This window comes from Eurosta solidaginis, chromosome 1 (genome assembly GCF_040869045.1).
Source record: "Eurosta solidaginis isolate ZX-2024a chromosome 1, ASM4086904v1, whole genome shotgun sequence".
In the NCBI taxonomy this organism is placed as follows: Eukaryota; Metazoa; Arthropoda; class Insecta; order Diptera; family Tephritidae; genus Eurosta; species Eurosta solidaginis.
Window position 1 is genome coordinate 327,955,039 of NC_090319.1, and position 13,011 is coordinate 327,968,049.

The 13,011-nt window shown below is 39.6% G+C and overlaps 1 protein-coding gene across 1 annotated transcript in view; it reads right to left on the reverse strand.

Annotated features, from left to right (window-relative positions):
• Window positions 1-6,298, reverse strand: part of LOC137240882 (protein timeless homolog) — a 161,077-nt gene extending 154,779 nt beyond the window's left edge. Inside the window, exon 1 of the mRNA XM_067767814.1 lies at window positions 6,105-6,298. Coding sequence (XP_067623915.1) covers window positions 6,105-6,298 — 194 coding nt within the window. The remainder of the gene's footprint in view (window positions 1-6,104) is intronic.
• Window positions 6,299-13,011: the final 6,713 nt, after the last annotated feature.

Genomic DNA, 13,011 nt, shown 5'->3' on the forward strand with positions numbered 1-13,011 from the left:
TGTACCCAACTCTTGGAGAACTGATATTGTCGTTTTCCTACCAAAGGCGGCAAAGATTAGTTTCATGTATCCCAGCTACAGGCCCATTAGCCTAACAGCATTTCAGGTCAAAACCTTTGAGTGGCTGAAAGAAGTGTATAAAAAGTCCAACATGGATGAAAAACTGTTCTCCAAAATACAAAATGCGTACATCAAAGGTTCGTCGGTTGACACGCTGCATCTAATGTCGGAGAAGACGGATATAGTCTTGTTTACTAGGAGGTAGGTATTAGGTCCCGAATTGGAGCAGGCCTAAGCTTGAAGGGTGGACCCTGCAGAAGAAACCATGCACACTTTTTTTAAGAATCGTTCTAGACAGTAAGTTGTCGTGGAAGGTTAGGTTAGGTTAGGTTGAACTGGCCGGTCCATGAGGATCTCAAAAAGACTAAATGAATCCGTACTGTTACCAGATGTTTATTGAATGACCAAGCTGAAAACCCCTATAAAAACCCAGGACCTATGTTATAAAGTAACTCCGGCCTCTAGGAAAATACTAGAAGCTTTCTGGGGCCTATGCCACTTGCTGCTTCTAGATCTGACAGCTGTATCACTCCTAATAGTTGGAGTCTTAGCCTGGCAAGCTCAGGGCACGAGCACAAAACGTGCGCGATCGTTTTCTCCTCCAACCCGCACTTCCATCACATCACCACATCTGCTATCACTGGCCAAGCCTAATTTAAAGGCATGTGACGCCAGAAGGCAGTGTTCAGTCAGAATACCCATCATGAGTCTACAGTCTATTGTTGTCTGTACAGTTGTCGTGGAAACCCAACGTGTAGGAAAGTGTGAAGAAGGCCTCGACGACAACAACTCCGAAACTTCATATCCGATTTGCTTGAAAGTGCATGCTTAAGAACCTTATATTCTTTGACCTTTTTATAGAGCAACCTTTTTCCCACAAAGTAGTGGGATAGATAGTGTGAGAAAGGAGAAAGAAGTGGAGGTTAGGTGCGAGAAAGCATCCACCATTACATGTGGTAGGTCGGTACATAATGTTCTATTTTCTTAAGAAATGAAATGTATCGCTGCAACTTTTTCAAGGAATTTAAGAAATTTGTAACAATTTTTAGAATTACGAAAAAATACTTATATTACAAGATATATAAAAAAATTTAGAAAATCGGCAATAATGCAGAAAGCAGATACGCGATGAGCGACACGATTGCTTGTCCGTAACTTGGCACATATATAAAGTAGGAAGATGACACCGTCGGTCTTCGAAAATCATTTAGGAGATATTGCTAAAAAACTCTAGAAACATATAACGCCTTTTTTTTATACGTTACTTTAATATATTTTTCTATGTAATTTATAGTTTTTGTGTCCGGTGAAGTTAAAAAAAACTATTGGAAACCCAATTTTCATTGTTTTCTACGCGTTTCGATGATCTTTGCAGCTTTTTCAGAAAGACTCGCCTATTTTTTAAAAAACATTATTATTTGGTCGACCTTTTTTAAATCTATTGTACTTGACATTTCACGGCGAGTACCGAAGAATATGTAGTGATGAGCTGTACGGGCATTACGCAGACATCAACACAGTCTAGCGAACTAAAATGCAGCGGCTACTCTGGCTTTATCGGCACCTGCCTGTGGAAGTAGAGGAAGAGGGTAGCCCCACTCCACTGGAAGGACCAAGTCGAAAACGATTTAAATTTCCTTGGTGTGACCAATTGGCGCCAGTTAGCAGAGACAAAAGAAGCGACTGGTGCGACTTGTTGGACCGCCATAACCGCTTAAACGGATAAGCTTCAATTAAGTAAGTAATCTGAAAGCATTCTTCTATCGCGCTTGTAGCTTATCTCAGCATCTAACTACTTTACTTTTTTATTTCTATCTGGGCATGCTGTGTTTTTTGGAGATATAATTAACTTTATGTGATAGCAAATTTTAAATAAAATAAAATGTTGCATTTCAAAGGAAAAAGCTGAAGAAGAAGATATTAAAAATGTATGACACAACTTCAAATGTAACACTTTCGAAAACAAAATTTTATTCTGCTATAAATAAAAGGTAAAATAATAGAAAAATAGAATGAAAAGAAAAAATTGGAAATTTTAGTTTTATTTACTCAGGAGGTACATATGTACATAAAAGTACACCAGAATTTTCCTTTCTCTTGCGCTTTGCTTCAATTAGTACTAATGTATGTATGTACTTAAGTCCTAGTAGACTGGCAGACAAACGGGCGATGTCTGAGCAAACATGAATTATTATAGAGGAAATAATACTTACAGATTTTTAATGTAAGTTTTATAGAATTTATAAAAACCGGTTTTCCCGAGCTTAAGACTTTATATTTTGCACTACATGTATGCCCAAACAAAATTTGATTTTGAAGGTTGATTATACCGTTCTTTCTAAACATGACTTTACAGATCTTGGTTTCAATTTGAAACTTTGACAAATTTTAAGAAAAGTGCTTAAACCGATGAATGGTTTAAAATTTAGACTCAGATTTCTAACCGGGTAACATTTTGAACGTGCGTTTTGAGTCCAAAATATAAGAATGGACCTCATCCTTATAGAAGTCAAGATATGCTCACTGAAATTTGAAGCGAAGAAGATGCTTGTAGGATTGCGGTTGGAGCTGCTCTCACTGAAACTATGCTAACCGATCTCAAAAACATTTTCGAAAATTGAAGAAAATTTTAAACAAAATTTCCAAATTTTTATTTAAAGTTGAACTAGTTTTAATTTCATTTTGCAGTTTTTCGTAATGCAGAAACAATGAACGTAGAAGAGTTGAAATCACCGAAATAAAAATTTAAATCTCTGAGCGTATGCACAATTTTTATGCATGCAAGTGTGAGGAGTGATGTGTATCCTGCAGTTTTGTTGGAAATAAAGTACAAAAGAGTGTGTACAAAAACAAAGCACTTGGTTAGGTATTCAGGTTTAATTTCAATTTTGTTTATTTAAAGGGGTTTGTTGGCTGTAACATCTCTGTACATTATTTGGTTAGATTTACATGAAATAAAAAGTGCAAGCAAAGAAAAAACAACAAAAAATAAAATAGAATATTAAAAGATAATATAACGTAAAATGGAATGAAATAAAATAAAATAAAATAGAATGAAAAATTAAAATAAAATAAAATGAAATAAAAAATAAAGTAAAATAGTTTAATTCTTGCACGAGTGTTACCGATTTCTTATCGAAGTGCTTTCGTTAACTTACCGATTTTTTTTCAGAAGATAATAGATTACTTACCAAAAAGTAATCGTTATGTTATCCAAAGGATATCATTATGTTTTCGGAAACCTATGGATTCGTTATCGGAGTGTTAGCAATTTGTTATCGAAAAGTAATCGATGTCTTTCTTAGCAACTCTCTGACCAATTTATTATCAGCACGACGAGTCATCGGTTAGGATAGCAAGCCAATAACCAAAAATAAAGCCAAACCGATAATAAAGCAATAGCTCGTCGTTATCGGCTGTTCCCGATAAGAAGCCGATGAAGAGAAACTTTCTGCGTTTCTGGTAAAATTACCTCTGTTGTGGTTTTAGTTCAACCCCAACGAGAGTTTTAGTAAACTAGACACATTATTTTCCTAAACGTACACCTGTATCTTTACACATCAAACTTCACGAGTGCTTACCACTCCGCCATTTTTGTTTTTATTATCAAACCCGACACTGATTCGGTTACGATACTACGTTTTAAAGCACTACAAGTTGCTGAGTTCTACATGGGTAGTTTTACATGAACACATACATACATATATATGAATTATATGTACGTGCGCCTTCGAGTTTCGTTGCACACCTCTTTGAACCTCAAGACTATTTATTGAGCCCGTTTGCGTTCGATTTCATATGATTTATTGCCTTCGTACAGACATATTAAGATATATACGTGTATGTATGTATATGTGACATGTTTGCTTACAATTTTCTTCGATAAGACATAAAACCACACATTGGCGTATACCTGTTTGAGCGCGTGTATCTATTGAAAATTTTCAACAGTATGCACGCAGTTCCATGCATAATTATCAGATTAGGTTAGGTTAGGTTCAAGTGGCTTCCGTCCACATCGGAGCGGCACACTTAGGCATTTATAGGCCCATTGTGAAACCACACAGATTTGTTACTACTCTCCTAATCAAACCACTTCGTTGAGTTTATGAAGCTAACTAAGCGTCGTGTATTGACCTCAGCTACATCAGTCAGATCTACGAGAAACATCTTACCCATAAAACCTTTGCCTTTTTCTACCAAGCGCTGGACATTCACAGAGTAGATGCCTAAAATTTTCAGCTGGAAGGGAGGTACCCTTTCTTGCAAGCTCATCTGCCATCTCATTACCTGGTATGCCCTTGTGTCCCGGAACCCGTACCAGATGCAGAGTAAACTGTTCAGCCATCAAGTTAAGTGATCTGCGACAGCCAACTACAGTTTCAGAATTAGTAGTGACAGAGTCAAGGGCTTTCAGTGCTGTTTGACGGTCTGAGAAAATATAAATGTGCTTCTGAGAGACTGCCTTCAGCCTAAGGCAGTCCACACCGTCTTGAACTGCCGCAAGCTCGGCCTGAAATACGCTACAGTGATCAGGAAGGCGAAATGATCTTTGTATGTCCAATCGTTCCGAATAGACACCCCCTCCGACCCTGTTATCCAGTTTAGAGCCATCTGTGTAGATCTGAATGCTGTCAGTGGGCCAATCTGGGTCATTCACCCACTGTTCCCTCTCAGGGATTAATATCTCGTATCCTTTGTTAAAGTTGGTATGTGGCTTGCAGAAATCTGTCCATTCTGGTATGCAGAATCTGTCAAGAATTTCAGTATAGTTGCAGTGAGACCATGTGGTCAATTTTCTCAGCCTCATAGCTGCATGCTGCATATTTTATGCCTACTATATCTATGGGTAGTAGCTTCAGTATTACATTCATAGCCTCCGTTGGCGTTATGCGGATGGCTCCCCTTATGCATAGTAGTGCAGATCTTTGCACCTTTTGAAGAGCAAGAACCGTCCAGGATTTATTCAGGGCGGGCCACCATACCGCCACCCCGTATAGCAATATTGGCCTAACTATGGCCGTGTATATCCAATGTACTATCATAGAGGATATACCCCATTTCCGTCCAATTGCTCCTTTACATGTGTAGAGGGCAACTGTGGCGTTACGGACACGTTCTGTGGTGTTTTGTGTCCAGTTCAATTTCTTATCAAGTGTGAGCCCTAGATAGTTGGCGGACTAATTTAAATTAAGCACTGTGTTTGCCAGCACTGGAGTTGAGAGAGGTGGTATCTTATACCTCCTCGTAAAGAGCACCAGCTCCGTTTTATTTGGGTTCACGCCCAAACCATTATCAACGGCCCATGCTTCGACCCTTCTTAATACCACCTGCATCATATCGCAGAGAGTTTGTGGAAACTTATCACTTATCACCAAGGCAAGATCGTCAGCATAAAAAAATAAAAATGTAAGGCGCGATAACCTCCGAAGAGATCTAAGGCCGAGCTTCTCTTCCAATTTGCGTCGTGCTCCTCTTGATTTTCCCTACAAATTGGCCGGACTGGACCTACATGTTTTGTGCCGACTCCTAACGGCATCTGCAAGGCAGTAGAGTTTTCACTGAGAGCATTTCATGGCAGAAATACACTCGGAGTGCTTGCCGAACACTGCCGAGGGGCGACTCCGCTTAGAAAATTTTTCTTCTAATTGAAAAATCTTATTTCTAAAATTGTGATCTTGCTTCTCCCGGGGTGCGAATTCGGGGAATACGGTGTGGTAGGCGGAGCACGTTACCATCACACCACGGTGGCCGCCACATGCTATAACTTTACAGCCCCTCTCCTCCTCCATGTCCCTTAGCAGCTGATTCACCGCTAAGACCCACAGCAGAGGGAATAGGACTCCACCTTGGGGAGTTCCCCTACTGACGAACCTGCTCAACGATACCCCTGCAAGTTCTGCCTGTACTACCCTGCATAGCAGCAATTGGTGCACAAGACCCACCAGCTGAGATTCGATTCCCAGATCAGTCAGTACCTTAATGATTGAGTCGGGTTTGATGTTATTGAACGCTCCTTCTATGTCTAGGAAGGGCTGCTTTACTGTGGTGCAGGTTTATCTGGAGGACCCGCACCAACATCGCGCACTATCGCTCCCTCCTTGAGCGTGACGTTAGCTGCATCTTCCAGCATCAGCTCCTCCTCCGTGTATTGCAGGTTTGACCCGCTTATACCTATGGATGAGGTAGACGAGGTGTAGCCCTCCAACGTATCCGCCTCACCCCCATCTGCCTTCATATCTACGTCCTCGTCGCTCTCTTCTTCTGGCTCCACCTCGGCTGCCAAAATTGTAGCGGCGTAGACGTCATTACTATAGACCTTTATAGTGACGGTGTGGGGGCTGAAATGTGGCTCTGTCCCCTTTCTCCACGTTGACAACCCTCTAGTTGGCGGCTGGCAGCGTCGAGTTGAGGATCCTTATCATATTCAGTATCCTATCTGGTTCAGCTGGTTTTGCCGGTAGCCACACCCTTGCTCGTGGCCGTGACGGTATATCCTTGAAGTCAACCGCTCTGAGCTTCGCTCCCCAGGGATTCTATCGCATTTTTGTAGATAGATGCGGACCTCTCGTCTCCGCATGATACCTTGATGCTGCCCTGGAACCACCCGGCGTCCTTGCATACCGGCGGCGATCCAGGATTGCGCATAAGCACGTCCAGGGTAATTTTTGAAAGCTCGCTCTTCATCCATTACCATTTGTATTTCTTGACTGCGCCGTCTTCCTGATTGTCGTCAAGGACCCCTAACAGGATTTTGTCCTTGACCACTTCTGCAAAAGATAGCCCATGCACCTTCAGCCTCTTTGATTTGGCAGGCACTACTTCCGCCGACCTTGCCCTTTTGGTTGCCGCTTGTGGCTCCCTCCCTTCTGCAAGATGAAAGTCCGGTATCTCCTCTTTCGCCCACTTGATTTCTGCCAGGATTTCTCCCACGCTGTCGCTTTCCGCTCTACTCACGAAGTCTGGCATTCGTGCGGATCTGGTTACAATCCTTGCAGCCGCTCTCCTGTGTTTATATCCAACTTCACTGGAGTGTGGCCGCTCATTTGGCTTTGTGAAGGCGGTGGGTTTCGGGGGTGGACCACGCGGGGCCTGCGCACCAGCTTCAACTGAGGCTGCATTATGCACACTCACTGTGTCTCTGCTCGTGCCAGGAGTATCCCGGAGAACACCGCCTCACTGCCGCAAGTTTTGTTGGGCAGAGGGTTCTGACCCGCCATCTACACTGGTCCTGAACCATCCCCTTTTTAAGCCATCATCTGGTGGTTAGAATGACCCTGCATCGTTGTGGTGGGCAGAAGCCCTCCCGGCCTTTGAAGAGCGCCGGTCTCTTTTTGCTTTGCTGTATTCTTCTTGTTCATGTTCCCACGAGTGGCGGAGGAAAGGAACGTCCACCCGGGCAGAGATCCGCAATACCCGGGTAAGGTCTTCGTACAACCTGGTGCGAACTGCTGCCAGGAGCCCTTTGTTCGCGACTGGGCTATTTAGGGGCCCCCAGCCTGGCTGATCCTCGGCACGGAAACGTATAACGCCTTGATTCAGCCCCCGAGAAGGAAAGGAAATAGGAAAGAAAGAAAAGGTAGTAGAAAGGTAGTAGAAAGATACCCTAGAAAACATGGTGAAGAATCATTTCCGTATAACCAGGCCATTAATGGGCCAGGCACACAGTCCTGATTCCTGATCTTAACTGGACACCGTCCTGACATCGCACAGACTGTAGTGTCCATTTCCAGTCGGCACCCTCTTGGAGGGTTCAGTTGGGGATGTGTGCCACCCAATTATCAGATTAAGACATCATAATTTTCCTAGCCAAAATAGTGTTTGCAATGCGGAAGGTGAACCTTTTTGTCGCAAAGGCATAGAATAATCAGTAAAAGCTTTTCGTCTACAGTAGCGGTGTGATAGGTACATAGAATATACTCAAATAAGGACACTTCCTTTGAACATGGAAAATGGGATTAATTTTTCGCTTTAGAAAGTTGTTTTTTTTTTTTTTCAATTTAGTATACGATTTTTTTATAATGATGAAAATTTGCATTTGGAAAAACTGCCTTGGTTTTAAAACACCGATATCACATATGTAGTAATCCGATAAGAAATATATAACTTTTCGATAACAAATCGGTAACTCTAATAACAAATTGATAAATTTTCGATAAAAAACGGTAAAACGCCGACAACGAATTGCTAACACTCCGATAACAAGTCGATAGGAAGAAAGAAATAGGAAAATGATAAATTTTTATAAGATATCGAAAAATTTTCAATAAAATATAGATTAAGCTTCGGTAACAAGTCGGCGATACAAAATTGGTAACACGCAAATCACAAATTGCTAACACTTCAGTAACAGTAGCAATAACAATAACATTGTAACATATTAATAACCTTTCATGATTAAATCTATAAGTTTTTAATTAAAATCGATAAGCTTTCTATATTAAAACGATACATTTTTGATGTAAACTAGGTAACATAACATAATTCCAGTAAATAATTGATAACTACCTGGTAACAATTCGATTACTTTTCTATAAAAAATGGATAAACTTCCGATAACAAAGCGATTCTTTATCGTTAAAAAAAATCGGGCACTTTTCGATAACGTGACGATAATAAATTGACAATAATCCGATAACAAAATCGATACATTTTCTATAACAAATCCATTCGATAAATAATCGACAACTCTTCCTTTCTTTTCATTTCGTTTCCTTTCACTAACCTTTCAAACGGGTTCTGAACTTAACATTCGCCATTATTAACAAACGTGCGAGCCGTTCGAAGTATAGATCTAAGTTAAACATTGAAGTTGTAGTAAGATTTAAACTATTTCTTGCAAAAAATCGGTTGCACCCCACCTACCTTCACAGCAAGAGTATGACCTGTTTAAAGCTTACCGCAACAATCTCAAGCAAAAGTAACTAAACGCACACCACAGGACGCTGTCTTTCTACTACAGCTGGAATAAGGTGGGTGAACGATTCGCTTGAGCTATTTAAGACCAATTTTACTGCCTATATTTTCTTAAACCTACCTTATTGTGGCACATATTTGTTGTTCTTTCATCTGTGCAAATAACCATTAATCATCGCGTAATAATTTTCGGGTGTCAGCCATATTTAAGCTACGTATTCAAAATCCCCATACATGCACACAATCTCTCAAAAGTAGCTGATGCGAATTTATAAAAAAGTTGCCTAAAACGGAAGCAAAGCGAATCATAAAAAACTTTCAAAATATATACCGTTCATTGGGAAATCCACATTTTGACAAATAGTCTTTACGAATGTCACAAACGTTAAATAAACTTCTTTTCTTTTGCTTAATTTGCTTTCTGCTTCGCTGCTCTATTTGCCTCACAACCTCTGTTAGCAACACACAGTTGGACAATTAAACCACTGCTGACACTGGCTGTCGCTGGAAGATTGGTCAGTTTTTTGTATTCGTTTCCTATAATTTACTTTTTGATACTGGCTTTATTCTTTTTTATGAAATTTTTTTAATGTTTGGCATTATTGCAGAGTGTGGTGAGTAGAAATAGGTTAGCAAAAGTCAATAAAATATATTTATCTCTGCTTCATACTGCTTCAATTTGGATGTTCTCAACATCTTTAACATCGTAAGCGAAAGTGTAGTCTTTGTTAGTGGTATGTTATATAGAGCATACATGTAAATACAGGCGTATTGTGGGGATTGAGTGTAAGTGTACTCGTTACGCTGTAGCGTAATTTGAGAACGAGGTACGTGTAGAGTTGATATGAGTTAAATCCGATAGCAAATAAAGCAAACCCGTCGTCTGCATATCAATTAAAGTTTCTGGGTATATTAATAAAATTTTTATGCATGCAAGTGCACGGAGTATTCGACAGAAAAGTTATTCGAAAGATTTATGGACCTCTACGCGTTGGCGATGACGAGTACCGAAGAAGATTTAACGATGAGCTGTACGAGCTCTACGCAGACATCAACATAGTCCAGCGAATAAAAACGCAGCGGCTGCACCATATTATGTGAATGAATGATGACGCTCTGGGCAAGAAAGTGTTTCTATAGGAACCCGCATATAGAAGCAGAGGCAGAGGGCAGCCCCACTCCGGTGGAAGGACCAAGAGGAAGACGATCTAAACTCCCTTGGTGTGAGCAATTGGCGCCGGTTGGCAGAGAGCAGAAGCGACTAGCGCGTCTTGTTGGAAGGCCATAATCGTTTAAACGGTTAAGCGCCAGTTAAGTAAGTAAGTAAGTGCACGAAAACATAACATAAATTAAAATTTAAAAAAATAAAACAAGTAAGGAAGGCTAAATTCGGGTGCAACCGAACAGTACATACTCAGCTACCAAATTATAGCTTGCAAAACTTTTAAATTACCTTCTTTCAAAAGTGGACGGTGCCACGCCTATTCTCTAAAGTTTGACTAATTTTCTATTCTGCGTCATAAGGTCAACCCATCTACCAAGTTTCATCGCTTTATCCGTCTTTGGTAATAAATTATTGCACTATTCGAGTTTTCGAAATTTTCGATATCGAAAAAGTGGGCGTGGTTATATCCCGATTTCATTCATTTTAAATAGCGATCTGAGATGATTGCCCAGAAACTTACATACCAAATTTCATTTAGATACCTCATCATTTACTCAAGTTATCATGTTTACGGACAGACGGACGAACGAATGGACGGACGGCCATGGAATTTCTTTTTTAGCCCATATCATTTTGATATAGAGAAGTCGATATATATCTCGATTAGTTTATGCCGTTACGGGGTACCGTTATGCGAACAAAATTAATATACTCTGTGAACTGCACTAATAATCAATAGTTACGTTGGGCGGGTGGCTTGGCATTACGTCCTTTCCAACCTTCCACACATCGCAGCCCTACTCATTGTGTGTGTACATCAGCTGCTCGAAATCGGGTCCATTTCGACAGCACTAATAATCAATAGCTACTTTGGGCGGGTGGCTTGACATCACGTCCTTTCCAACCTCCCACACATCGCAACCCTACTCATTCTGTGTGTACATCAGCTGCTCGAAATCACGTCCATTCCAACAGCACTAATAATCAATAGTTACGTTGGGCGGGTGTCTTGGAATCACGTCCTTTCCATCCTGCCACGCATCGCAGCCCTACTCATTGTGTGTGTACATCAGCTGCTCGAAATCACGTCCTTTCCGACAGCACTAATAATCAATAGCTACGTTGGGCGGGTGGCTTGGAATCACGTCCTTTCCAATCTCACACACATCGCAGCCCTACTCATTTTGTGTTAAATATACATCAGCAGCTCGAAATCACGTCCATTCCGACAGCACTAATAATCAATTCCGTTGCTCGGCATCACAGTCCATCCCGACAACTGATTTAATAACCTATAATTAATAATTCTGTAATCCGTAATTATATTTAGTCTGATTAATTGTAAAATTTGTAGACTAATAAATAAATAAATAAACAAATAAAAGCTCTGCTCAGCTGAGTATAAAAATATGCTAATATGTTAATATAAAATAAAATAATGTAAGTAAAATAAAACATATTAAAATAAAAAATTTAAAAATATAAAAAAAAAATTAATAAAATAGAAATAATAAAATATAATAAGAAACATGAGAAATAAAAATAAAAAAATTCAAATAAAATAAAATAAAAAAGAAAAATAACTATTTCATTATATATATTTTAATTAGTTTATTTTTAATGAAAACAAAAAAATTAAATAAATAAAGGAACATAGAATAAAATAAAGAAAACGGAAAAAATAATATAAAAACAAATTAAATAAAAAAAATTAAATACAATAAAATAAGATAAAACAAAATATAAAATAATAAAACAAAAATTTTAGTTAAACGGTTTTATTGGAAACAATACTTACATTAAGTAATAATAATACTAAAAGCTAGAAAATAATTAGGTAGGTCCTAGGTACTAGTCATCACACTCCTCACCAATCTAGGGCATTGATAAGACAATTAAATAAAAGCGTTGGGCGCGTGAAATTTCTAACAATGTGAGGCGTAGCATAACCTGATTAAGGTTCAATTGGTCTTACTTATGACTATCAATAGAAATTTTACGCGTCCAACGCTTGGTGAGGAGTGTGATGACTAGTACCTAGGACCTACCTAAGTATTTTCCAGCTTTTAGTATTATTATTACTTCATGTAAGTATTGTTTTCAATAAAACCGTTTATCTAAACATTTTTTTTTTCAAGTTTTCAGTATCAAGGACTCTTTCCTGTCAATTTGTTACAATCTAGGTCACATAATCCTTCCAAATACTTTACTCGACTCAGCGCCACGTATGCTTGTCCCTCCTCGAATTCCAAAATATTTTGATGTCACTTCTACCGGACTGTATAGAATATTTGTTCCAAATGTGAGCCATATCGGACCACAAATACGAGTATTTTTAATATCTCGATCCTTGCGCCACCTGGAGGCGATTTTTTGTCATATGTCGCTTTCTATTCATGTATGTAGGTTAGGTTGAACTGGCCGGTCCATAAGGACCTCACATAGACTGATTGAGTCCGTAGTGTTACCAAAAGTTTGTTTTAACGACCAAACTGAAAAACCCTATCAAAAACCAGGACATATATTATAAAATAACTCCGTCCTCTTGGCAAATACTAGAAGCTTCCTAGGTCCACAGCAGAGGTGATAGCACCCCTCCCTGCAGCGTGCCCCTGTCCACTGATTTCGTGGCCTCGTACAATCTCCATTGTGATGTAATCTTCCTGCAATTTAACATGCAGCCGATACATCTGATTAAGGCGGGATGTACTTTAATGTAATTAAGACCATCCATAATCGCGCATTTAGAAACATTATTGAAAGTCCCAGCAATGTCCAAGAAGACTCCTAGAGCATACTCCTTATATTCCAGGGATTTCTCTATGCTTATTACCACCCTATGCAATGCGGTGTCTACCGACTTGACTTTG